General features: G+C 39.3%; 1 protein-coding gene and 1 long non-coding RNA gene across 2 annotated transcripts; one reads left to right on the forward strand and one right to left on the reverse strand.

Annotated features, from left to right (window-relative positions):
* Positions 1-414: 414 nt before the first annotated feature.
* LOC146369699 (uncharacterized) lies at positions 415-6,359 on the reverse strand. The gene is made up of 3 exons (XR_014797311.1): positions 6,068-6,359; positions 5,887-5,982; positions 415-2,354 (listed from the first exon to the last, which is right to left on the reverse strand). It is a non-coding gene; the product is annotated as an uncharacterized LOC146369699 (long non-coding RNA).
* Positions 6,360-19,979: 13,620 nt separating this feature from the next.
* Positions 19,980-25,492, forward strand: s1pr1 (sphingosine-1-phosphate receptor 1). The gene is made up of 2 exons (XM_084910665.1): positions 19,980-20,624; positions 22,136-25,492. The coding sequence occupies exon 2, from the start codon at positions 22,246-22,248 to the stop codon at positions 23,374-23,376; it is 1,131 nt and encodes a 376-aa protein (XP_084766791.1). The 5' UTR covers positions 19,980-20,624; positions 22,136-22,245; the 3' UTR covers positions 23,377-25,492.
* Positions 25,493-27,777: the final 2,285 nt, after the last annotated feature.

Raw genomic sequence — 27,777 nt, forward strand, 5'->3', positions numbered from 1 at the left:
CTTGTGTATATCTTACTTCTGAATTACAAGCAGCTCAATGAACTTCATTTTTGTGTCAGGAGAAGCAGAAATGGCTAAAAGTATAAAGTATCAGTGTGACAATGAACTTCCTCCTTCAAGGAGACAGAGCAGCAGAGAGGCATGTAAGCATGTAAGACTGCATTATTATGATTATTCCGGTTTGGGGGGGCTTTTCAGATTTCCACAAATGACAGCTGCTCCATCCATCCAAAGTGGGATGGATGCCGTTGTTTTTGATCCAGAAAATCTCCTAATTATCTGTAAAAACTCACATCATTTTGTACACAGCAGTACAAAATGATGTGATTGTGGAGGGGACCCGAGAGAAAACAGTCCAACATAGCAGTTTTCTAATCTCCCTGCGCACTCAAAGCACCTCATTCACACGAGCACTTTTCCTATTCAAGTTCTTTTTATACAACACTCATATCCATACTTTGATGAATACATCAGAGAACAACTTGTGGTTAGTATCTTGTCCACAAACATTTTGCATGCAGACTGGAAGCAGCCAGAGATCAAACCATCGACCTTCCAATTAGTAGATGACCTGCTGTACCTCCTTCTCTACCTCCCAAGCAACTCCTAAGTAGCTTGGGGTGAGTGCAGCTCGGGTGGAGTGCAGGATTTCTCCAGTGGAGAGCTACATTATTACAAACTGGAATCTGTTTGGAACGGCTGGTCTCTAAGTTTTAGTAAAAGAACACAAAACATTATTTATCATTAGATCACAAGCTGTCCGAATTACGACATTGATGTCCCATGTCACTTTAAAAAAAAAAGAAGTTTTATAGCATACCTATTGTTGTACATGTACAGTGACAATAAAGGGCTATTCTATTCTAAGTTTGAAAAAAAAAAAGTTGACCAATTCTTCCAAGAAGCCATGTCTCAGTCTAGGAGGATGATATATAGTGAGGACTAATACAGGCAGAAATACAGAGTTATTACTAAACTTTTTTTTAAATATATAGAACAGTAATCCCACCACCCCTCCGAGATGTCAAGGAGAGTAACAAAGAGTTGTATCACAGACAAATTAGTCGTATTTCACTAAAATCTGGAGGATTTCTACGAACTGTGAGGGATGGGTGGACAACAGATGACTGGCTACTGAAAAATGCATCTGTCCTTCAGTTGAATGAACTAAAAATAAGATGCAAACCTTTATTAGTCCCACACATGGGAAATATTTTGATATTATGGTAACAGCAAGATCCTTTTTGGGCTTTCCACTCAGCAGACATACTATTTAAATTAACTTTAATGGTCACATAAAAACTGCATGCATATAATTACCATTCATATCTGATTAAAGCCAAACAAACATACAAAAATTTGAAATAAAACAGAAAGCATTCAGAAAGTCTATGAACTTTATCCTAAAATAAGTCTGTCACAGTTGAGAGGCAAGAGAGGAGAGACTATGAATAGCAAACAGAATAAAACAGACTACAGAAAATTAAACAGAAATGAATTTCATTTCATTTCCCCTTTCCATCCACAGAGTAGCTACACCAGGGGTGGGCAATCTCAGTCCACGAGGGCCGGTGTCCCTGCAGGTTTTAGATGTGTCCTCGAACCAACACAGCTGATTTAAATGGCTAAATTAGCTCCTCAACATGTCCTGAAGTTCTCCAGAGGCCTGGTAACAAACTAATCATGTGATTCAGGTGTGTTGACCCAGGGTGAGATCTAAAACCTGCAGGGACACCGGCCCTCGTGGACTGAGATTGCCCACCCCGGGGCTACACTGTGGTGCACAGAAAGGACGTTCAGGTGTCTTTAGAGTTTTAATCGTGTAGTTTTCATGAAGTGGACAAACAGATGGACAGATGTGAAACTGTTTCTGCTCCCACTCCCATTCCTTCACCCTCCCACCCCTTGCTGCTTTTGCTTGAGCAATCGTTTCCATGGTGACGGCGGTCAGCAGCACAGCGACTGAAAGCATTTGAGTTGTGAATGAGTTGGTGGGAAAAGCTGCTTCGCCTCTTCTTTTTTAACTCCCTTTCTTACTTTTTTTCTTCACAGTCTGTTTCTCCCTCGTTCAACCCTTGTTTTGGTAAACAAGCCCCTGCACCACGTGATCCTTCCCATCCCCTTCACTCTTTTAACTGGGAACCAGTTAATGAGTGAGATGGTTGGTGGGTTACATAATGGGATCCTTTTTTTTCTGCGATGGGGTGAAGAGGAGGGTGGTTGGAGAGGCAGATTGTGGTCTTTTGTTGCTGTGTTTTAGGGTTTGTTGGAGTCCAGTCATCCAGAGAATTGACACGCTGTCTCTGTTAACTGTTTCTCTTCAGGTTCAAATCCTGACAAACTCTGATCTGGATCTGCCCCTCAAAGGAAAAGGCAAAGCAAACAAATTTACAGTTACAAACAATTAAAATAATTTCCAGCCCTGTGATTCATAATTCAATTTAGCAGATTTCATTTATCATGTCCTTCTTTTAAAGATCAAACTAGATTTTATGAGTCAGTAGCTCAGGTGTTTTTGCCCCATTCGATTTTAATTTGTGCAGTTTATAAAAGCTCAGAAAAACATCAAACTATGTCCTGTGGTACATTAACAACACAGTAAACCAAAGCGCAAGACAGAAACACAGAGTGAAACTCTATGGGATGTCCTTTTCGTTAAGACATGTGAGTTGTTTAACTATTGCCCACAAACAGCCAATCATCAGCTGAACTTGAAATCATGTGAGACAATCATTTAGGTGTCCTCTAACATGGGGTGGACAGGTGAAGACAGATCCAGCAAAGGTCAAAGCAGTGCAGGGATGGCCCGTTCCTAAGCCATGAAGGGAACTCCCTGCTTCCTTGGGTTCGCTAACTTTTACAGACACTTCATCAGAAACTACAGTCAAGTTGCTGCTCCCTTCACTCGTCTCACCTCCTCTAAGATACCACTCACCTGGCCCTGGGAGGCCCACACTGTCTTCACTAAATGAAAGCAGCTATTTGCCTCTGCCCCCATTCTAATTCACCCAGGTTCTAATAAGCAGTTCATCGTGGACGTCGATGCATCAGACGTAGCAGTAGGGGCAGTGCTATCCCACAGATACGAACCTCAAGGTAAACGCCAGCTCTATTTATGTCACCTCACCCCCATCAAGAAAAACTATAACGTGGGGGATAGAGAGCTTCTGGAAATTATAAATTAACCCTGGAATGATGGCATCCCTGGCTGGAGGGAGCCATACAGCCGTTTCTCATATGGACAGATTAAAAAGATCAAACTTATGGTAAATGGCCTGTATTTGTATAGCGCTTTACTAGTCCCTAAGGATCCCAAAGCGCTTAACACACTCAGTCATCCACCCATTCACACACTGGTGGTGGCAAGCTACATTGTAGCCACAGCTACCCTGGGGCGCACTGACAGAGGCGAGGCTGCCGGACACTGGTGCCACCGGGCCCTCCGACCACCACCAGTAGGCAACAGGTGAAGCGTCTTGCCCAAGGAAACAACGACCGAGACTGTTGGAGCCAGGGCTCGAACCGGCAACCTTCCGATTACAAGACGAACTCCCAACTCCTGAGCCACGATCGCCTATATCTCCGAAATGCTAAAGGACTTAATTTCCAGCAAGCTCGCTGGTCTCTGTCTTTCATCCAAGTTAATCTCTCTCTCTCCTACCACCCAGGCTCTCAGAATACCAAGCCAGAAGCACTTTCCCACCAGTATTCCTCAGATAATGAACAATCCTTCCCAGCTCCCATTCTACCTGCCACCTGCAGGGTGGGTGCTCTCACCTGGGATATTGAAAGCTTTTATCAGCGTATGTGGCCTATATCAGAAATATTTCTTAGTATTCCTGTGTTTCTGTATTTGAGTAATTAGCTTCTTTTGTTACCTTGTATTTAGGTTTCTGTTTGTGTACTAAATGTCTTCATGTTTTCTTGTTTATTTTCTCCCTTTACTCTGCTTCTAGTATTTGTTAGTTATTTAGATTGTAATGTACATGGCTCAATTATTTGTTGAAAAACAATTAAAACATAAGAGATATGGATTAAGAAAGAACGAGGGCCCAGAGAGTCTGTTTATTATAGGGCATAGAGCTCCGCACTGCTCAAAGTATTAAAACGTTTGCAAAATGATCCATAAAGTCCAATTTTTTCTTCCAATTTTTAAATTGGCTGACAAATAAGAAGTAATCTGAAATTTTTTTTAATGTCTTGGTCTGAAGATTTTCTGCAAGTTCTCGTTAACATTGGGGAAACTTGTGGCCTGTGCAAAATATTTTAACCTTTTTTCATAAAACACATTATGAAGATGGAGCATTTAAGTTTTACTAATAATACTTTAGACCTATATTAGTATAATATTTATCTTAGTCTTAGATCATGAGCTTAGTTGCAATTCTAAAAATGTAAGTGACAGTTGTGCTCTATGTTTTTAAAGTGCTCACAGCTTCAGAAACTACCAGTGATGCAATCTGATGTCAGACTGTCTCTGTTTGACAGAAACAGGCTCAAGCAGATAAAGACTTAGGGCAGGATTAAAGCTGTTTAATGTTTGGTGAAGGTCAATCATACCTTAGATCATTTCACTGTGTCAAGAACCACAAGTGCAGACTCCTGAGGCAAAGAGAATAAACTGAAGATGTACCGTTATTATGAAGATGAAGATTCAAAACAAGGTTATTAACGCCATAGAAAGACTAAGGTGAAGGAAGGGAACCCGCAAACCTAACTGTGACTAGAAAAAGAGACATATCCCCTATAATGACATCTTTTCATTGGTGCCTTGTTAAATCCAGAATTAAATTTAAATAACTTTTCTGCACAAATAAAATCTTGAATGGGCACCATCAAATCTTAAAGGTCTCATAGTACATTATCATACTAACAGAGCGCTGCAAGCAAAGTGGGCCTTGCTTTTTAGCCATTTTAACTTTGTTATAACCTAACCTACCTATTGCTACAATATTACAAGTGGCAAAAACTACAGTTTGGTACATCCTGAGAAACAAAGAAAGCACTGGTGAACTCAGTAACACAAAAAGACCTGGACGACCATGGAAAACAACAGAGGTGGATGATCGCAGAATCATTTTCACAGTGAAGAGAAACCCCTTCACAACAGCCATCCAAGTGAACAACACTCCCCAGGGAGTATGTGTATCCATATCCAAATCTACCATAAAGAGAAGACTGCATGAAAGTAAATACAGAAGGTTCACTGCAAGGTGCAAACAACTCATAACCCTCAAATCAGAGTAGCTGGAGAGAACCCACGCAAACTGCACACAGAAAGGCCCTGGCCAGATGGTGGGGTCAAACTGAAGACCTTCGTCCTGTGAGACAACAGCGTTAATCACTGTGCCACCATTGTTATATACACTGCTATATAGACCCCAGTTAAACCTAATCCTGTAGCACGGATGTTCGGCAAGAAACTGATCTGAAAGTGTTTTTTGCAAAATTATCTGCTTTTGCAACTTTTTTCATCCATTGACCCAAAAGAACGAAAGCATTAGCAGATACTCAGATCAGCAAATACACTGGCCACTGACTACTTGTTGGAGTTTTGAAAACATGCCATTTGTGAATGCTGTTTGGGAGAAATGTGTGGATGTCAAAGACTGTCTGCATAAAACAGTCTTTGAGATCCACGTGTCTGGACCAAAATGGGATGGGAACATATTACTATACATAAATCTTAAGGCCTTTCCATGTATCTGGATGGATAATAAATTTGTATAGTGTTGTAGTTTTGATCTAATGCCAGTGGTTGGTAAAGCAGATGCAATAGCACATAAGAAGAAGACTGGAAAAAACAATAGTGTAGCTGCAATGAAGGAGACTGGATGTGCAATCAAAATTTGGCCAGGTGCAAATAAAGGTAAACTAGAAACTAACCTGCGGATTGGGCCCAGTATCAAGTCTCTATTGTAGTGAGAGCTTGGTTCGAGTTTCCCCAGAATTCCTCTCTCTCTCTTCTGATGGATATCCAACCTGTGGGGCATACACACTGACCACATTTCATCACATATTCAATTTTCAGCTTCAAACTCATGATCCTGTCTGACACTTGCTTTACCTCCACAATACTGTTCACATCCTCTTCTTAAACATGACCCCTAATCTATTTTTTTCCTATCTACACCATGATAGAATAATTTGAATCAACATTCAATACTCCTGGCCCTGCTTTCATTACATCTTGTCTCTTGCACAATATTCCTACCTTCTTTCTCTCCATCAACCAGCTGTCTCTCTTTACCACTCATAGTTTCTACTTTCAAAGTCCCTACACTACTCCACCTCCACACTACACACACTGCCTTTCCTTCTCTCTCACTGCCTCCAAACTTTTTTCTTTGCCCAGCAGTAGCACACTTTCCACTGGAACCATGTTGACCAGTTAACCTAGGCCCCAACCAGTTCCGTGTGGAAATCTTGATGATTTACGTTTGATTTAGTAAAGATCTTCTTGGCACTAGGAATAGATGGGCTTGTGGCCCAGCAAAAACCTTCTGGTGTGTGTTTTGTTCTGGTTTTGTACCCACAAAAATAATCCATAAAGCAGAGTGGTCTTATATGCTCTGAAGCCTCTTATTGCTGTCGGCAAAAACTATGAACTTCAAATAAAGAAGTTCAGAGTTTAAGTATATAACCACACTGTTTTCAAGAATTTGACACATTTTTAATGAAATTAATATGTAAAATATTTTCAGTTTCATGCTTTGATCCTCAGACAAAGGTGATCTTATCAAATATAACAATACAAATATCACTTCCACTTAGCAGCATTTGTCCATACGTGTACATTGCATAGGAATTAATATCAGAATGAATGAATTTTGTTCAAAATGAATGCTCATTTGTGCTGTTAAAAAGATGTGGTGTCTGCCATCTGCAGGTTAACAGGTGAGAACGTCAGAGTTACTTTAAATATCACAGACTTGACCTGTGATGCTTGGTTGCTTCTCTACTTTTGAGATTTTACTTGGATCATTTCCTGGAAACTGAATCTTTGTGCCACAAGTTACACAACAAAGTGAGGAGGAAGGACAGGATGGATCAGAGAAAAGTGGAACGGGTGAGGAGGGTGAGGAGGCCCTGCTCTCTTTGTGGCTCCCACAGAACCATCTCCAATTACAGGACAAAGGCAACTCATTCAGGCTTCAAGCGCCAACTCTGCAGCTTTGCATGTCTAATGAGTGTTTTGCTGAATACTAAGCGGACCCCTGAGTGCTGCAGAGGCCTCACCCTCCCTCCCCCATGCAGCACCTACATCACAAAGTTGTTCCTGTACCGCTCTGCATCGGGACATCTCAGCTTCACCTCCTCTCTCTGAAGACAACAGTCCCAGTCCTTTCCATAACAGAGTCAAAACACAGGCAAACAAAACTATGAGATGCAAAATAGGGTTGCAGTACAAAGACTAAGGAATAGTGGATGCTAATGTTGCTTATGCTGGCTGGATATTTAGAAACTGTGGGCGGGGTCTAAAACGAATATAAAGGGCCCACCTACAATACAACGATTCAGAACATGATGGAGTGAGTGTCTCCACATTACAGTGAAAATATGACAGTTTTTCACATCACAGACGCGGGTAGGTTGCTCCAAGTTAAATAGAACAATGCAATCTGAAATGAATAAACACCTTCTGGTGTTGTTGCTTTAGCTTTTAGCCATACTGCAAAACATCCAGAAGCAACACATTTCTTCATGGGAACTCCCACTTCATGGACTTCCTGGTTCCGAGGACGCATATTGTAAAGAAAGGTGGGCACAGAGGGCTGGAGAAAGTAGATTTGACTTGGGAGACATGAAACATGTTGTGGAGCTTCATGTTACAGGGCAATTTTAACTGGACAGAAACAAGATGGACTAGAGACTCGAATTCAAAAAGACTGATATAGCTGGGGATGAGTTTTTTAGGTTCTGACTTGAGAGGAATGAGCTTTGTGGACAGCCAGACCTTGTGGCCAGGGTAATAGCAGGGCACAGAGGTACAACAAAGGTCAGCGAGGTGCTTATTTTGTTCCTTTATCCGTAAAAAGGCTGCCTGGGTGACCCTCCAGATCCTGCGACAACGGCAGACAAATGGAACAGAAATCTCACCTTCCAATGCTGGAAGATGAAAAAAGAATAGTGCAAAAACAAACAATTGACACTGAAGTCAACAATTTGATGAGTTGATGATGAGTTTGCTATGCATGCAAACTCCTTAAACACAGACTAGTGAAGTTTGTTACAAGAGATGTAGTTGAATGACAAACCTAGATAGATCTGGAAACATGTGATGTCGATACACATGGGAAGAGATCAGAATCTCCCATGGTAAAGACTGATCAGGTTGATGAAAATCCAGGGAAGATACAAGGGCTTCAAATTGAGACACCGGTATGTGACATTCTGGCAGAACAGGAAGAAAACTGTCAAAGCATACGCCATCCCCAGAGAGACCGAAAAAGCCCACAGTACCTGAAGGACTATGAGTGCAAAGTGACTTGTGGGGATGATACAGCAATACACGCTGACCACCGCTACAGGGCAAATTTTAAGATGAAAGGCTTTGGAAGACTTAAACATTTCCTAGCCATTGACTTTAGACAGAGAACGAGAAGTGAGAATGAACCAAGATACTGGAGAGGTTTGAAATGTCTGACTGCAAGGGCAGATCAACTCCATGTGAACAAATACCAAACTGTGATGGTGATTGAGAACCTGCTAACCCAAAGAAATATTGGGAGATGATAGGCAGCTTGATTTATGCAATGACATGTACAAGACCTGATTTCAGTTGGGTTGTCAGGAAACTATCACAATACCTATCAGGACCAAGGTACTTAAACGGAAATATGAAACAAGAGTTGTGTTATAAGAAAAGGGAAGAAAAACGTGCATATAGTGATGCTGATCTGGCCACAGACCTAAATGACAGCCGAAGCACAACAGGATACTGTTTTAGTCTGACTGAAAGTGGTCCTATCATTTCATGGACGTTTGAAAAGCAGCCAACCGTAGCTTTATCTACATATGAAGCAGAGTATATGGCATTGGCTGCCAATACACGAGAAAGTTTATATCTTCCACAGTTACTGACTGAGATGTACAGCGGGGGTCAATATACTCCTGTAAAGATCTTTGAAGACAAGCAAAATGCAGTTGCTTTGTCAAAGAAGTTGTTGTCAGACATGTAAACATGTCAACATCAGATATCATTATATAAGCTCTGCTGTCAGTGACAGAAAGGTAGTCATTGAATATTGTCCAACAGCAGATGTGGTTGCAGAGGTTTTGACTAAGCCTGTGAAATAGTTGAAAAATTTGCAGCTTATACAAAGGATGTATGTTTAATGACACTCTGAAAATAATGCACGGATGAAGGGATTCGTCCTTCTCAACCAGAAAAGAACCCTGCACCCAGAGGAGAGGAGGATGGACGAATGATGCCTGCAGAGAGAGATTCGGTAATCTATTTTTACATTGTATCGAGTTCAGGTTTGAGTACCACCTCATTGTGCTTGGGGTTATTACGGCAAATCGATTGAAAGCCCCATGAGATCATTTGTATGCCACACAAACAACACAACAATGGATGACATCAAGGCAATGGTACAGTATACCTGCTGCTAAAGTGATGGGTCTGCACCTCACTGTTGGACCAAGGTGTTGGTTTGTGTACAGCTCTTTCGGTTGTTGCCAGGTTTCAAATATGTGTTAGACTTTTGTGAAGGAGTTGCTGTAATTATTATTCATCAATTAACACCAGTGACTGGCCAGTTGGCAGCAAGAAGTTACATCTAACACATCATGGCATAGAAACTACTTGGCTGAAGTTAGAAAAAGATGGTCTTAGTCCACACACCCTGTCCTCCTGGTGTCAACATGTTCCTTAATTCTCCTCCACAATGTGCATATGAGTATAGCCCTACATTTCTTATCTATCTACACTCATTGTTTAAGTCTTGGTCCCACCCCCATCTTTTTTTGTGTCTGTTTCCCTGTTTTCAGTTATTGTTATTTCTTCCTGTTTTTTGTACGTACTTATTTGACTCTTGAGCACTGCATTTAATTAACTCCTTTTGTCTTAATTTTTTATAGCTGTATCTCATCACCCTGCTGTGGTCATTACATGAATATCTAAACGATGAAATCATGACTAACGCGATGAAAAAAAAGTTAGATTTAATATCATTAGTCAGATAAACTGTTTTTTTTGGTTTTGTTTTTAATTTCTTTATTATGAAAGCAGGACCTGGTTTTACAGCAGGATATTAGTGTGTATGGAAGCAAACTCTGTTTATTGCCAGCATTAGAAACTGATGATAGGATCAAAAGATCCCGAATGGCAGATGGTTTTGGAGCATTTCCTCTGTGGTGTTTGTTGTGAACACAAGATTTTTTGAAAAGATCACACAGATCAACCACATAGATTTTATTTCGTGTTGAAGGACATGGGAGTCTGAAAGAACAGCAACAACTATACAACACTCTATGGGCAAGCACTTTGCAATGGTTTTAAAGAAAACCTTTCTCTCACAGGAAGAGATGTCCCTTTTTTGTAATCTTGTCCTTTCTGGAAACTTTTGCAATCAGAATTGTGATCTGAATGCAAGGTGGTGCCGAACACATTGTGCTTTGCAACAACTGCTATGTAAAGTTTCTACAGGCTCATCTTGTATATGTCAATCTTTTATCTATTGACTTATTAATTTCTTTTGTGTTATTTCAGATATGACATTATATGTCATATCTGAAATAACTTGCTTGCTTAGACATCATATTACATGATGATGTCTAAGGTAAGACAGACAAGAGAAAAAAAAGAGCAGGTGGGTGGAAATGGGGTGATAGAAACAAACAGAAATACACAATGTATCACCAACTCCTGCATCTGTAAGAGACAAAAAACACAAAAACAAAGCAAAACAAACATATTGCACCTGGAACGCAAAAAATGAGAAAATACACAGATATATAAATCAACAATCTTCCTATAGTGTGTGTGAGAAACAGAGAGAGAGAGTGAGTTTGAGTGTGAGAATGCCTGTGTCTTGTGGGGTAAAGATTTATTTGCAGTTCTGACGTCAACCAAATCCTTAAATTTAAGAATATTAACTCCTCAGCCTCCCTGGGAAAGTCTATACCAGGGTGCTGGAAAGGAGGGTCCATCCATTATTTGAACCTCAGATACAGGAGGAACAATGTGGTTTTCGTCCTGGTCGTGAAACACTGGGCCAGGTCTTTATCCTCTCAAGGATACTTGAGGGTGCATGGCAGTTTGCCCAACCAGTCTATATGTGTCTTGTGGCCTTGGAGAAGGCATTCAACCATGTCCTGTCGGAGGTGCATAGGGAGTATGGGGTGTCCAGCCCATTGCTACAGGCCATTTGATCCATATACAACCGTCACATGAGCTTGGCCTGCATAGCCGGCAAGAAGTCAGACTCATTTTCAGCGGGTAATAGACTCCACCAGGGCTGCCCTTTGTCACAGATTCTGTTCGTAATCTTTATGGACAGAATTTCTAGGCATGGCCATGTGGCGGAAGGCTTTCTCTTGGGTAGTCTCAGAATCTCATCTCTGCTTTTCGCAGATGACGTGGTTATGTTAGATTCATCGGGTGATGGCCTCCAGCTTGCACTGGAATGGTTCGGAGCCGAGTGTGAAGCAGTGGAAATGAGAATCAGCACCTCCAAATCTGAGGCCATGGTCCTCAGCTGGAAAAGGGTGGAGTGCTCACACATGGTCAGGGACGAGTGGAGGGGTTTAAGTATCTTGGGGTCTTGTTCACTAGTGATGGGAGAAGGGAGCATCAGATCGACAGACGGACTGGTTTGCCGCTGCAGTGATGCGGATGCTGTACCGGTCCATCATGGTGAAGAGAGAGCTGAGTGTAAAAGCGAAGCTCTCAATTTACTGGTCAAACTACGTCTCTACCCTCACCTATGGTCACGAGCTGTGGGTAGTGACCGAAAGAACGAGATCGCGGATTCAAGCGGCAGAAATGAGCTTCGTCAGAAGGATGGCTTATCTCTCCCTTAGAGATAGGGTGAAAAGTTCCACCATCTGGGAGGGGCTCAGAGTAGAGCCGCTGCTCCTCCACATCGAAAGGAACCAGTTGAGGTGGTTTGGGGATGCCTGTTGGGCACCTCCTGGTTGAGGTGTTCCGGGCATGTCCCATCGGGAGGAGGCCCCGGGGCAGAGCCAGGACATGCTAGAGAGAGATTATATTTCTCAGCTTGCCTGGGATCGTCTTGGTGTTCACCCTGACAAGCTGGAGGAGCTGGCTGAGGAGAGGGAGGTCTGGGCTTCTCTGCTTAGGCTGCTGCCCCAGTGACCCGGCCCTGGATAAGTGGAAGAAGATGCATGAATGGATGGATAAATTTAATAAAAAGTGGATTCTCCTGAAGTGGTTTTATTTATGATCCTTATTGCTTTTTTTTTTTGCAGAATGTATAATGGATAGGTGTGTCTACATGTTTCCCCACACTTCCACACAATATATCATGTAAGGGAGTATAATAGAACAATACAGAGAATTTGCTATTTTGCTATTTATTTAATTCATTTTCTGGTTCATTCAGAAGTTATTCCAAGTTACTTCCACAGCACAGTATCGTCTGCAAATAATATTATTTTCAAAGACTTGAAATTGCACATACCGCATGTCATTAATGTACAATATGAAAAACACTGGTCCCAAAACGGATCCTTGGGGAACCCCACAAACAACAGGTTTCAATTGTGACTTCATGGCATTTATTTTGATAAATTGTTTCTGGTTTTCAAGGTAACTGTTAACCAGTAATAACTCCACCCCTCTGACCCCATATGTGTATAGTTTGTTAAGTAAAAGGTTGTGCTTGATTGTATTTAATGCTTTTTTTTTTTAATCTAAAAAAACTTTGACATCCATGTGTGGTTGTTCTTTTTGGGCCTAAATCCATACTGATGTCCATATAGTACATTGTTTTTTGTGATAAAGTCATACAATCTTTTATAACAATTTTTTTCCTGTATCTTAGAGAACTGCAGTAAAGTAAAGAGATGGGCAGATAGTTTGTGGGAAGATGTTTATCTCCAGTGTTATATATTGGAACTACCTTTGCAATTTTCATCTTGTCAGGGACTAAACCATTTTGTAATGACAGATTCCACATCTAGGTAAATGGTTTCACAACACATCCAATAATATTTTAAATTAAATCCATATCAATGCCATTACAGTAGGTAGATTCTTTGGAGTTAAAGGATGTAACTACAACAATATTTTCCTCTTCATCTACTCCCATCATAAACACTGAGTTTGCTACATTAATATTTTTAGTTTTAGGTTGTGCAGTTTTTACAATTTCTTTCAGGGTCCTGGGTCTCATGACACAGTCTTTTGAGTTTTCTGGTATTTTGATATTCTTTGTTTATGTTTCACTGTCATTTAGTTGTCCAAACTGCATTCTAGGTTTCCATGTTAGTTCTTTTGTTGATGAGGTTCCCCTTGTGTTTTCACCCCTGTGTTAAGTGTCCCTCACCCTTCAGGTGCTTAGTTAAGTCCTTGCCTGATTTTCAGTTTCCCTTTTCCCTCTGTATGTGTGTCTGAGCAGTGTTCATGCTCCTCGTCAGACCACCATGTTAAGTCCACGTCATTGCCTGTCTTGTGTTTCATGTTGTCTAGCTCATGTCATGTCTGTGTCTTATTATGGTTCCAGTTTTACTTTGAAGGGGTTCCATGTTCATTGTTTTAGTTTCATTTTCACCATGGCTTCATTATGTTCTTTCTAGTCAGCTGTTCCCTCATGTGTTTCCAGTTCTCCTGATCACTCCTTGTGTGTATTTACTCTGCGTGTTTCCATTTGGTCATCCTCAGGTCATCCGTTGAACTTCCCCTATGTCATGTCAGTGTTTCTAGCATTTTTCACATGATTGTGTTCAGGGCACGTTCATGTCTTAAGTTTTGGTTTTTCCTTACAGTTTCTATCACGCTCCTGCTCACTATCATGTTCAGGTCAGGTATCATTGTTGTCACAGTTTTGGCATAGTTAATTCATGGTTGCTATAGTCTAGTCTTGCCCAGTTAAAGTTTAGTTTTAGTTCTCGCCACTGTTGATTTTGCCTTGTTGTATGTTCTGTTTTTCATCAGCTACAATAAATGGCTCGCTTTTAGTTTACCACAGTTTTGTCTTCCTCCGTGTCCTGCTTTTGTGTCCACTTCCTTATCACCGGCGTATCCTGCCTTGACAATTTCTTCAGCCAAGCCAGGACCAACATAGAGAAAAAATCATTAAAACTATTTGCAATTTGTTTTATGTCACTGATCATTGTATTTTGTATGTGGAAATTATTTGCATATTCCAATCCTTTAGTTCCTTAATTTACAATATTATTTAGTATTGTCCATGTGTTTTTTTAAATATTATTTTTATTTTCATCTAAAAGTTTACTGTAGTAATTTCTTTTTCTGATCTTATAATTCTTATCAATTTATTCTTATTTTGTGTTCTGTTCTTAAAAAAAATATACAACAGATTCTTTTTCTTACATACGTTCAGCATCCCCCTTGTTAGCCATGTTTTCTTTTTTGTCACAGTTAGGTTAAACAAATCTATATTGAAATCACCACAAATGAATGTCATTTTCTTGTTGTTAACAGGATTATACATCTTCAGCATTTCCTCTGTGAACATTTTTATACATGATCCAGGGCTCCTATAAATGCAGCTGATTTGCAGATTCTTTGACTTTTCAGCTTCTGTTTCAATAGTTATGCACTCCATTGTATTATCCTCTGCTAGTGACAGTTCACTGACGATTCTACTTTTTTAATTATTGTCAGTATACAAGTCAACCCCCCTTTTTTTTTTTATTTCTCTTGATGCAAAATGTGTCATAGCCATCAAGCTTTACAAATTTTTTTGATCCCCATCTAACCAATCTCTGAAACTGCAATGAGAGTGAATTTCTTTGAAAGCTGTGCTAGATAGCCTAGGATTTTTAAATGATTTCAATTGAGGTTTCTACTATTAAAATGTATGATTGATATTACATTATCCATTATTATATTTTGATTAAACTGCTCATTTGATCATGTTTATGGGTATAAAAATTATTTTCAGGGTCTATATCGTTTTCCAAGCCCCAGGGTCTGTCCGTATACTCAAAGGGTTTTAGCCCCACATCCATTGATTTTCTATTCACAAAGCGTATGATTAGAGATGGTTTTCCATTATTATTTTTTCAAGGCAGAGAATGGCAAGCCTTAACATCTTTACTATTAATAGTAATTCCCTTGCCACTGAAGAAATTTACAATTTGTTGCTCCAAAGAGTCGATATATTGCTCTTGCTCTGCCACTCAAGTAGAGCAATTTTTTTGTCCTTTTCCTCATTTACCTTTTGCAGTTCTTTCATAACCAATAGCAACTTCTGTTGTTTGCAGATATTAGAAAGCTCTCCTGACATTTAATTTAGAGGTTTCTCAGTCTCCTTAGATTGATTAATTGAGGGCTGCACCATTCAAAGTCTTTTTTGGACACCACTCAAACAGCCAGCAATTTAAGGTGAACATGCAGCTAAACATGTCACTCCTGGTCCGTTTGGGGAGGTCACGAGAGAAAACCACAGAATTCAGCAAGCTAAGCAGCATACACACTACCCCCAAAAACTCTAAAACCAAGTCCAGCCCAGAAGGCAGAAATGGAAATGGGCTTTTAGATTACTATGACCTGGAGGACTGAGAACCTACAGAAAATGCAACACTGACTACTGACTATTAAAATTCCTTAAATACCAACAGGCAGAGTAAGATCATGTTGGACCATAGCGAAGAAAAGAAAAGAAAAGATGGACAAGCGGTACTGAAGAAACAGCGGGACAAAAAAGGACAAGGTGCAGGGCTTACACAATAGAGAAAATAGAGAAAAACGCAAACATGAGAACCAGTAGAACAAGGTGTAAAAGGGACCTAAAGGGGCCCAAGACCACAACCAAAATCAGGAGGAGTATTTTGCTGTTAATGTTTCAGAACTAAGCCCACTCACAGATAACAAATTGGCTAACCTAATGTTAACTCAATTCTTCAATCTAGCTCTAATTGTCCTTACAAAAGGTAGTGTGGTCTCTCCATCAGAGAGAAAGAAGCTGGCTAATGCTCTCTGTTAAACAGGCAGGCAGGCAGGCAGACAGACAGGCAGACACGCACGCACGCACGCGCGCACACACACACACACACACACACACACACACACACACACACACACACACACACACACACACCAGAAGGTCAGTCTGTCAAAACCATAATTACAGGCTGTAGATGAAGACCAGTTAAAATTTCACTGGAGCAGAATGTTAGAGCCCTAACAGGGCCAGCACACTGGTAAGAGCACTCAGTTTTTCATTACTCATCAAAAATTTGAAATCCGTTTAAAAAAAAAAAGTCCATATCCAACAAAAGGATCACGATTTGCTGTAAAATCTCAAATTTCATGTTCAGCCCCTTTGATCCACTGCATTTGAAATTAATTCATTTCGTTTGGACTGTATTTTATTTTATTTTTTGTCTGTGGGCTTGTTGGTGATTTCTCTTCCACAGTTTCAGAGTGCTCCTTCTCAGTTCCCCTCTAGCTGTCGTCATGGTGATGCTCAGCTATGCAGAGCCTGAATACAGTTAGCAGCTTTGAGGAAAGAGGCCTTTGTTACCCTCAACCCCCATTACCTCCTATTCTGTCCTCCCCTTTTCTCACCCTTGAACACTTTCTGTTAATGTCAGCTTCGTCTTCAGCAAAATAAAATCGAACCTCGGTCATATCCCCAGCAGCAGCATTTACCAAATACACCAATACAGCCCCAGTATGGTCCAAAAACATATACCCAGTAACATTCCTCTTTTCATGAGATATGTAGTATGATTTCTTAGGTTCAACATTCAATTTGATGTTTTTGGACTATTTTGTATTAAATGAAATGAAGGCTTTAAATTATTTCCAAATGATTGCATTCTGTTTTTTTTTCTGTACATTTTTTATGCATTTCTTGTTTGGCAACAAACAAGAAATGCGCTGAAGCCATACTGGAATTTAATTTGTAATAAACAGTCATTAGAAAGGAGTCCAATCTAATTTTAAAGCCAGAGAGCTGGATTTACTGTAAATTCTCAGAAGCTCATCCTTCATGTACTCAGTTTTCTAGGACATCAATCAAGCATCTTACAAAAGTGCTAAGTTGGGTCGAGATCCGGTACCTGTGAAGGCAACACCATTTCATTCACATCATTTTCAGTTCAGTGAGAAGTACACTACACACTGCCTCAAGATGGAAAATTCTTTATCATATGATAAAGTCTAAATTCTGTTTCAACATGCTGTGCTCCTTCATTCTAGTACAAAATGTATGCTATCAAGATTTTGTGAGTTTATCTATGGAGAGGGTTTTCAGCCATGCTGCTCCCATGGAGTACTCCAAAATCCTAACTGCAAATTGCTTAATGTGTAAGACACTGTGCATTGGTCAAGGGAAGCAACAGTGCAGGTCACCAGGAAATAATGTAAAAAAAAAAAAAAAAAAAAAATGGCATGAAAAGCACAGATAATCTCTGCAGTGGTCATTGTTTTTAACACTCATTTTTCATGTCTGCTCTTCATAAGTACTTTATCTTTCCCCACAGCTGACTGACGTTCCAATAACAGCACAAACAAGAGCACAGTCTGCCTGTACCACATATTTTAGACACTGTCTGAAAAGAGATGTTCTCTGCAGGGAGACAGACAGTCTGCCGTCTACCTGGAGTTAACACGGTACCACTGCTGTCCCTTTAAGGGGGCACCTGGAACCAAAGCATGCTAGCAAAATGCATCATTCAGCATAACAGCCACTAAATAGACCTACTGTAGGGTCCCAAGGTTTCATGCATTTTATATAATTTGTCATTATCTCAATATTCTTATCAACAGTTTCTGTATAACCGGTTGACCTGCAGATCTCAAACAATGGCAGTGCCTGGACAGGAAGTACGGTCATCATGCAGGCATCTCACAGAAATGATCCCAATGATGGCGCCTTTCAGAGCTATTGTCAGTGTCTTTCTTGGTAAAAAAGATAAAATCTTCACTATTCTTAAGAGGGGTAAGGTTTTTGATGTCATCGTGTCCTTTTGTGACCTGAATCATCAAGGTTTCTTAAAAATATCTATAGTCCCAAGAACATGAACAATCAGATAATCCCCCTATGACCAAGTACTTAGTCACGGTGAGAAGGAAAAAAATCAATTTTAAAAAGAAAAAAACCTCCAATAGAACCAGGATCAGGAAGGGGAAGTCATTTGGTGTGACTCATTGGGGACTGGAAAAAGACAGACCACCCACCCACCCATCCATCCATCCATCCATCCTGCTTATCCAGGGCCCAGCAGCCTAAGCAGAGAAGCCCAGACCTCTCTCTCTCTCGGCCATCTCCAGCTTATCCGGGGAAACACCAAGGTGTTTCATTGGCTGTGCAAAAACTGAAACACTAGATACAGGAAAACACAACCTAAAACTAGAAACTTAGAACAGACTAGAAATAACAAAGAAACCGAGGGGCACAAGGAAACACACAGCAACATGGGACGACACGACATCAAGCAGAGGAAGACAGAGGACTAAATACACCCAGGAAAACGAAGGGATGGGAAACAGGAGGGAAACACAGCTGGAATCAATCAGACTAACAAGAAAGGGAAACAAAACTTAACATAATGCACACAGACCAGGAGATTTTCAAAATAAAACAGGAAACATGAAACACACAGTAAGACACAAGAGAGACACAACTAGGAAACAGATGAATAAACATGGAGACAGACCTTGGCACACATGATAGACATGACAGACTACACAGGGAAGCAGAAATGGGAACAGACTAAAATGAACAAAAGCCTAAGAACTAGAAACTAAACTAAACTAAATGCCACATGAGAACATAAGAAACATAGAAACACTGAGCCATGAACCCAGTACAATGACACTTCTGCCAGCTGGCTACACCTAGAAATTATGTCCATGAAAATACTGAACAGAATCAATGACAAAGGGCAAGTCTGGCAGAGTCCAACACTGACCAGGAATGAGTCCGGACCAAGCTCTTACAACGATTGTATAAGGATCGAATGGCTGAATGGAGAAAGATAGGAAGAAAAAAAATGTAAGAAGCCGTCACTTGACCCAGCTGTCTTACCCTTACTCCTAACCCAAACTGAGATTATTGTACTCGGAACAAAAAAATGTAAAAATATAGTGTCTAACCAGATGCTTACTTTAGATGGCATTACCCATCTCCCCAAGATATGTTCGGTGATCATATTAAACAAATCTCTAAAACTAGAAACATCCTGTTCATGCATTTATTATTTCTAGGATGGACTATTGTAATTCTGTATTATGTGCTATGATTCACTTTAAATCCTGACTAAAACTCTTCAAATAAACCATTCTTTTGCAAGTGATCATATAACTGCTCGACAACTACTCTAAGAATTTTTGAAATAAAAGGAAAACAAATTAGGACGATGAAGAGAGATCCTTCCACAAACCCAGCGACAGACAGAAGAAAAGATATACATAATGTCTCAGGAAATATCTAACAACAAAATGTTTAATACAATTGGTTAGACAGATATAAAATCTACTCACTCAGTTAAGTGTGTCAGTGTGTCATATACAGTATCTGCTATATAAAAAATTTAAAGCTATGACACAATACAAGCACAATATCAAAATAAGGCGTCAATAAGAGATCTTACACCCACATCCCGTTACTATAAGTGCTAAAAAAGTGTCTTCATTGTTAGATGCAGGAAACATAATTAATAATAATTTGACCGTTAGCTGAAAGTGTATGAATCCATGATGAATCCATGACAGCCCCCCCCTCACACACACACACACACACACACACACACACACACACCATGACATGAAAGATATGATGTAGGTCACAGAGGCTACAGACTCATTATGGGGCAAACCAAGTCTGGATTGAGGGGGGACATGGTATAGGGAGTGCATATGGTTGATTCCCACAAACAAACTAAATGACATACTATATATGATAACTATGCTATTATATTTTTTAGAATGTTGTTTCTGCATCTAATTAATTTTTACTCTTTTATTTAATCTAAACTTTGTTTACTTGAATTACATCTCAGGTCAATTTTATGTTTGTTTTGTGTTCTCTCTAATGTTATTTACTCTCAGGTCTCTGTTAATAATAATCTTTATAAGAGTTTTATTCATTTATTTGCTTGACTAACGATAATAAGAAGGCAGAAAAACGACAAAAAAGACGCGTGGATCCGAAGGAGGGAAGTATCGTCATCATACCATCCTCATCTTCAGTGTGTGTTTCGGATAGAGTGTGCGTGTGTTTCATTGTGTTTGTGCGTCTCTGGTGTCTTTCACTCCGATGCGGGCTGTTTTCCTTGGGACTCTGACTGAAGATGTAAAAAGAAAAAAGGGAAAAAGTGTCTGTGTTATAAACCTTGTCTTCAAGCAATAGAAACTTTGTTTAGCTGTTTTGGCTGACAATTAAACCGAAGCGGATCGTCGTGAAGTCGTTTTGCGTTCATTTGGTGAAGAGGAGAACTCCGCGTTCATCTGAACTCAGGTCAGTTTGATCAAATAAATGGAATTTTAGAGATTTAAAAAAATCGCAGACAGTTTTTATAAAAATCCTCAAAAGGCAGTCGTGCAGTAACTTAAGTACTTTATAATATGAACAAGGACTAACCAACCGATTTCACCGAACAGGGAATCACCGAGAAAATATTTCATTAATAATTTGAACCCTTTTCTATAAGTAGTCTTGTAAGGCGCGACCGTTAGAAATGCCAGGACTTCTCTTAAGACGAGCATCTCTTTAAGACTGATAAAATACATCTGAGAGACGAGTTTCTGAACCAAAATCAATTTCTGGGCTTTAAAGTTTTTTTTTATAAAGGATGTTTGTTCGCTTTTGAGCTACAAGACACCAACATTTTTTCCATTTCCTTTATTAAAGCTATGCGTTTAGTTTGCAAACAAAATCACCGTTTGCAAATAAATTATACGTCTAAACACAAATCCGGACGAATGTAAAAATCCTCAGTTAGTTTATGATTCTGAACAAAAAATAGGAAAAAGATATCACCATGCCCCCGTGCATTTAGAGCGTTCAAATCACCAGAATTCTAGTTAGGTTACAGTTATAATTCCAATAATTAAACAACATGTGACCTATAATATATATATATATATATATATTGTCATTTGTTGTGTGATATGCTGCTGTTTGTTTGTTTGTTTTTAAGCTTTTTTTTTGGGGGGGGGGGGGGGGGGGGGTGATGACAAATAGGTAAAGTATTAGTTGTAAAGTAAGTTGTAAACAAAAAAGATTCTTTTGACACATCAGGAATGACACATTAATCATTTGGTGGTTTCTTTTATTTGGTGTTCCATATATTTTTGGTTAAATTAAAATCAAATCCCAGACTCAAGAAAGCAAAGTTTATACAAAGCTGCACAATTCAACATTTCTTTTTTATTTAATGATTAAAAGGTAAATATAACAAAATATACTGTAATGTTGTGTTTTGTACTGTATTTTAGGCATTCTAAAGCTTCTATCCTTCTCTTAATACATCAGACTGAAGAAAGACTTGAGATTTGCTTTTCATTTTTGTTTTCATTTGTTGCATTTTTTTAACTCTAAAATGAAAGATTTTCTTACAATATAGATTAAAAGTAGTTTAGTTTTTTTCTGATCTTTGCTTTCAAACCAGCTGATTAGGAGCAGCTAGGTTGATGAAGCAAGCTTTGTATGTCATCTGAGGTTTCATTAGCTTATGATTCCAAAGGATACTTTTAGTTGATTATTTGTATGGACTTACAGTTTAAATGACTTGAATTTAAGTTGCTTACTAAAGATTAGTCTCTTTTTTGCTGGATCATTGTTTCATCACAAATTGAAGTGACATTTTTTGTTTGTTCTGGCTCTCAGTGAACAGTTTATAATCAAAGTGCACGAGAAGGGTTCTGTAGAAGAATATTTCTGTAGTGTAGACTCTGATTTAAGACTATTTGTTGTCTAATATGCTGATGTGAGACCAGTTATTAATGTTTTTTTGTTTCTCTCTGTAGGGCCATGTCACCATTCAGCTGGACTCTCTCTGCTGTTCTTCACAGTTACTACCAAACATGAAGGACTGAAGTCTGAGGACACGGTGCCCCCTGCTGGACTAGTGCTGCAGATGGAGGCCATGGCTGAGCCCAGCTACTCTGATCTTATTGCCAAACACTACAATTACACCGGCAAGTTCCGGAAGACGGAGCAGGACTCAGGTCTGAAGGCTGATTCTGTGATCTTCATCATTGTGTGCTGCTTCATCATCCTAGAGAACATCCTGGTCCTGACTACAATCTGGAGGACCAAGAAGTTCCACAAGCCCATGTATTACTTCATTGGGAACCTCGCACTGTCTGATCTTCTGGCTGGTGTCGTCTACACTGCCAACATCCTACTGTCGGGTGCCAATACCTACAAGTTGACACCCACCCAGTGGTTCTTCAGGGAAGGCAGCATGTTTGTGGCGCTGGCGGCCTCTGTCTTCAGCCTACTTGCCATTGCCATTGAGCGCCACCTCACCATGCTGAAGATGAAGCTGCACAACAATGGGAACACCTTCCGCGTCTTTCTACTCATCAGCACTGTGTGGATGATCGCAGCCGTTCTAGGCGGTCTGCCGGTGATGGGCTGGAACTGCATCCAGAGTATGACACAGTGCTCCACCGTGCTACCACTCTACCACAAAGCCTACATCCTGTTCTGCACCACTGTCTTCAGTATCATTCTTATGGCCATCGTGGTGCTCTATGCCAGGATCTATGCATTGGTGCGCACTCGTAGCCGCAAACTGGTCTTCCGCAAAGTGTCCAATGGTCGCAGCAATGCCAGTGCAAACAGTAAGAGTTCAGAGAAGTCAATGGCACTCCTGAAGACAGTCATCATCGTTCTCAGCTGCTTCATTGCCTGCTGGGCACCACTCTTTATCCTCTTGCTGCTAGATGTGGCCTGTGAGACGCTAACCTGCCCAATCCTCTACAAGGCAGAGTGGTTCCTGGCACTTGCAGTCCTGAACTCTGCCATGAACCCACTCATCTACACGCTGACCAGCAACGAGATGCGGCGTGCATTCCTAAAGACACTGTTGTGCTGTACTGCCTTCATTCGACCACGCACCAAGCTCACAGGACCAATAATGGGGGCGGAGTTTAGCCGCAGCAAGTCTGATAACTCCTCTCATCCCAACAAGGAGGAAGTGGAGTACTCACCGAGGGAGACAACCGTAGTGTCCTCGGGGAATGTCACCTCATCATCTTAAACACGCAGGACAAACAAGCAGATGTACAGGGTCAGATGAGGAGTACGTGTTTGTACACAAAATACATGTGAACTCTGCCATGTAGCCAAGTCACGAAACCTCCAGCTGACCAGGACTCACAGACTTTCAAACTGATTGGAAAGTAAAAGAGGTCCAGACACTGTTTGTAGTTCCAAACCGTCATGTCACAGCACCTACTGGAGAGTCAGTGGCTGTAACTCCTGTATGCTGGGATGGATTGTGTTTCATCTCATCTGCTTAATGTGGATCATTGTGGTCCTGCGTCATTCAAGACCTGGTCAGAACATAAAGTGCTTCTTCAGATTTTATACAGATATCCAAACATGCTGATACACAGCATTTCTCTGCAAAATACACTTTACCAGACAGTCAAAGCATGATAAAATAGTGACTTATTGATGTGTTTTGATGCATCAAGGTTAATTTTACTGAATAACACTTACGACATACATAGAAAGTGATCCACATAGAGGAATCAGACTTTATACTCACCCTCTAAGAACAACTAGAACATGTAGCACTTACTATCAGATGTTTAAAATATGAAAATGAATTAAAGAGAACTGTCCTCTATCCCCTTTTACCTTCCCATACAGGGACGCACTTATGAATGCAGAGCTCAGCTGCTTTAAACAACAGTTCATTTTTCTTTAATCGTCATGAATAAATCTTTTACCAATGCTTTATTATTGTTCTACATATGAAGTCTACTCTGCTCAAAAAGAAAAATAATATTGAGGCAAACTTTACTTACCTATTAAAAAAAAGTCATGATTATAAATAAAATCAGTTTGTTATTTAAACAAACTATTTTTAACCCCAATTTTCAATTAAACTGTAATTGTATTTTCCTGTTAATCATAAGTAACTTGCCTTCCATGTATTTTAAATTACATTTTAAAAACCTCAATAAGGTGGAAATGTTCAGATAAAGTTTCAAATATAATTCATTTGTCAACTCTTTGGATTTATTTACTTTTTTAAAAAAACATTTTGATCATTTTTGATCTTGTCAAATTTTCTTTTCCCAAAATGATGCGATTCTGTCAGAATTTTGTTTCTATTTTTAGAATTTTGTTTAATTTTAATATTGTTATAGAAATGAAATGGTCTTAAAACCACAATAGAGCCTTACCAAAAATGGCTTGAAAAATAAATAACTAAATAAACAAATAATCAAATAAAGAAGTCAGAAGTCCAAATTTGTTCAATCTATAATAACAATAATAATAAATAATAAAGACAAAGCACAGAAACGTTAAACTTTTTTTGTCTTGTTTTGTCTTGGTCATCATAAAAAATGTTTCTTTAAACCATCACCAACATTGTTATTTAGACTATTGAGTTTATTGTAGTAACAAACAAAACATTTGGAACATTAAATATTTGACAAAATATTGATATAAAAATTATATTCAAAATTCTAGCCTCATCTAAAACCCTTCAATAAACACTATCTATTAAAAAACCCAAATAAGATAAAAAAAAACAACAACTATTTTTTGTCCAAGAAGCAACTGAACTCTGAATTCATGAATGTTTTTGATGTGACAAGAATTAACTGTGCAAAAGTTGTAGAAACCTTTGGGTCAGAATGTATTTTCTGCTTTCCCTCTGTGTTCCCATTGTTATTAGTAGTGATGTCAGTGTATTTTAATTATTTTAAAGCCGAAAGGAAAAAAATGTAATTTCCACATTTCCTGTAAATTTGTTAATTTGGTAACTATCTTCAAAAGAACATATAATCTTATTGAAAGCTATGAGTAGGATGCAAACTGGTCTCTGTGATGAGACGATTTTTGCAATGCTTACAGAGAAATATGCCATTTTTATCATAATGATTGTGTTTAGTCATTGACAGGAAAGGGCGTTCATGCCAGTTGTTCTCTGTTACCAAGATCAACGGTCCCTTTCAACTTCTCTCATCCTTTATCAGGAGCAGATCAATTAATTAATTAATTAAATTTTGTTTTATCAAGAACATTGACACAGTCCAAGCTGACCTGTGCATTCTTTAACTCCCAAATGTTCGGTTGATGGGTTTTTTTGATTTTGTTTTGTTTTTTAGCAATTAATAAAGACAGAAATAGAAACACACTGTTTTTGTTCTTCACAAATAACATCTGAAAGGCTGCAAACTGATGTTACAATTTCCAAAAGAAATTCATATACAGACAATACAAAGATTAGGGGTTAGGGGAGGAAGACAGGACAAACATATGATGTAGAAGAAAGCCAGAGATTATCAATAACTAATAATTAAATGCAGTGAGTGAAAAGAGGTGAGAGAAGAAGGAATGCTCACTGCAACAAGGGAAGCCCCCCAGCAGCTTAACTCCCATTCTACTTTTAAACATCCTGGGAACCACAAGTAAGCCAGCAGTCTGAGGGTTAATTGGGGTGATATGGTACTATGAGGTCTTTCAGATAAGATGGGGCCTGATTATTCAAGACCTTTTATGTGATGAGAACAATGAAAGAAAGGAGAAGGAAGAATTATTCACACGAAAGTGACTGAAATTTTAACCAGATGTTCAGTGATAGCTTTTTTTCTGTAACAGCTGTACTATGCTTTAAACTACGTATTTCACGTGTTGTCAATGTAGCCACTACTCTCTCTCTTTTTTGAATCATTCATTTTAGAATGAAAAGGGTATTCCTAATTTATCAGTTTCCTTTTTTATCATGAAACACCAACATTTCCACTTTTCTTGAGCCATTAATTTGAGGTTGTTAATTAGTTTTTACCAGTTAACAGCTATCCTTATTTTTGCAAGAAAATTAACACCAGGGTCTCCTAGGCCAAAAACCCTCCAACTGTTAATAGAAAGTACGCAAACACTATTCTCAAGATTGAAACCAAAGATATATTGCCTGAGGTCCTTGGGTGGCCTCAAAACAGGAGAAAAAAGTACATAAATAATAATGTCAGACAGCCCCTAACAAGCTTCCACTAATAAATAAATTAACCACTTTACCAAACCAGCTGAACAAACAGGTCCCACAAATTTGCTGCCTTTATCTTGTAATATCACTTTAAGAAAAAGCAGAACTACTACTACTACTATTACTACTACATGCACGTAGTGGCGGACAAGCAGAGGAAGATAGCTGTAGTGGTAGACGTAGTGATACCGAATGACAGCAACATCAGGAAGAAGGAAGACGAGAAGCTGGAGAAGTACCAAGGCCTCAGACAAGAGCTCGAGACGAGAAGATAACAGGTAACATGGGTGCCAGTGGTAATTGAAGTGATATATATATATATATATATATATATATATATATATATATACAAAAGATGGATTGATAGATTTTCGATCCCTTTCGCTCTGTCTAGAAAGACAGAGAGAAAGAGAGAAAGGGAGGTAGAGAGATAAAAATAAAAATAAATAAAATAAAAATCAATTACACTTGATGTATAGTCTGGTTCTCAGCTTCTTTTGCTTCAGAGTGTCATTGTTAATGAGATTCACTGACTATCCCAGCTGCTGATCCCTGACTTCTAAGAAGGGGGTTGTCTCTGTGAGCCCACAGGGAGAGATAAATATAACTAAAACCTTTTCCTCTGAATGAGGCCCAGTCGATGGTCAGCTGATGCCCTGCATCTAATCCAGATTGATCGGAAGTCTGTTAGGTCAATACTTAATGTTATTTTTCATTCATAAAAGCAATCATGACACAGAACATTACAAAGCATTTATTTTCTCAATCACCTGGGAATGGGCCAAATAAGGTTTCACAAACATCTAAGATTAGGGTATATTATGGGCTGGAATGATATTGAGGAAGTGCTTTGCTAGTCTCTAAAAAAGAAGTTTTACCTCCACCATGGAACCACAAACCATCACATTTCATCATCATGTTAGCACATCTATAGAAATTTGACAGTATTATTGAACCTAAAAAGGTTAATGGTCCAGAAACTAAAGCATGTTAATCTTTCTTAAGCAGAAAAACACTTTTTGAAACCAGACCTTTTTCAGTGATAAGCTATCATTAATTCTTTCAAGAATAAGTCTAAAACTATTTAAAGCAGATGTAGGCCTTATAACACTAACACTGATTAAAAATTACAACCACTCTCTGAAAAACCTTTCATTTTAAATTGTGACTTCATTCATCTTTTCTACATCCAAATGTAAGTAATTCTCTGAGTGTAACCCTCATTACAAAATCACTCACATGGTATTTGGGTCTTCTAACTAAAATAGGAGAATAGGAACATAAATGCCATCATTGCCACACCTGGCCCACATCTGGCTGACATACACCCTGCCATGACACCAGTCAGTCAGAAGTGCCAGTATGATGCCGGATCTGGGCCAGACCTGTTTTCTGTGAGCCTGGGCCACATAAACCAAACCACAATCGGGTCAG

The sequence above is a fragment of the Perissodus microlepis genome, chromosome 17 (genome assembly GCF_051167445.1).
Source record: "Perissodus microlepis isolate ML-2025 ecotype Zambia chromosome 17, ASM5116744v1, whole genome shotgun sequence".
Classification (NCBI taxonomy): Eukaryota; Metazoa; Chordata; class Actinopteri; order Cichliformes; family Cichlidae; genus Perissodus; species Perissodus microlepis.

Excerpts from the sequence above, each read along its gene's own strand:
- s1pr1 (XM_084910665.1), top strand. The coding sequence starts at position 22,246 with ATGGAGGCCATGGCTGAGCCCAGCTACTCTGATCTTATTGCCAAACAC.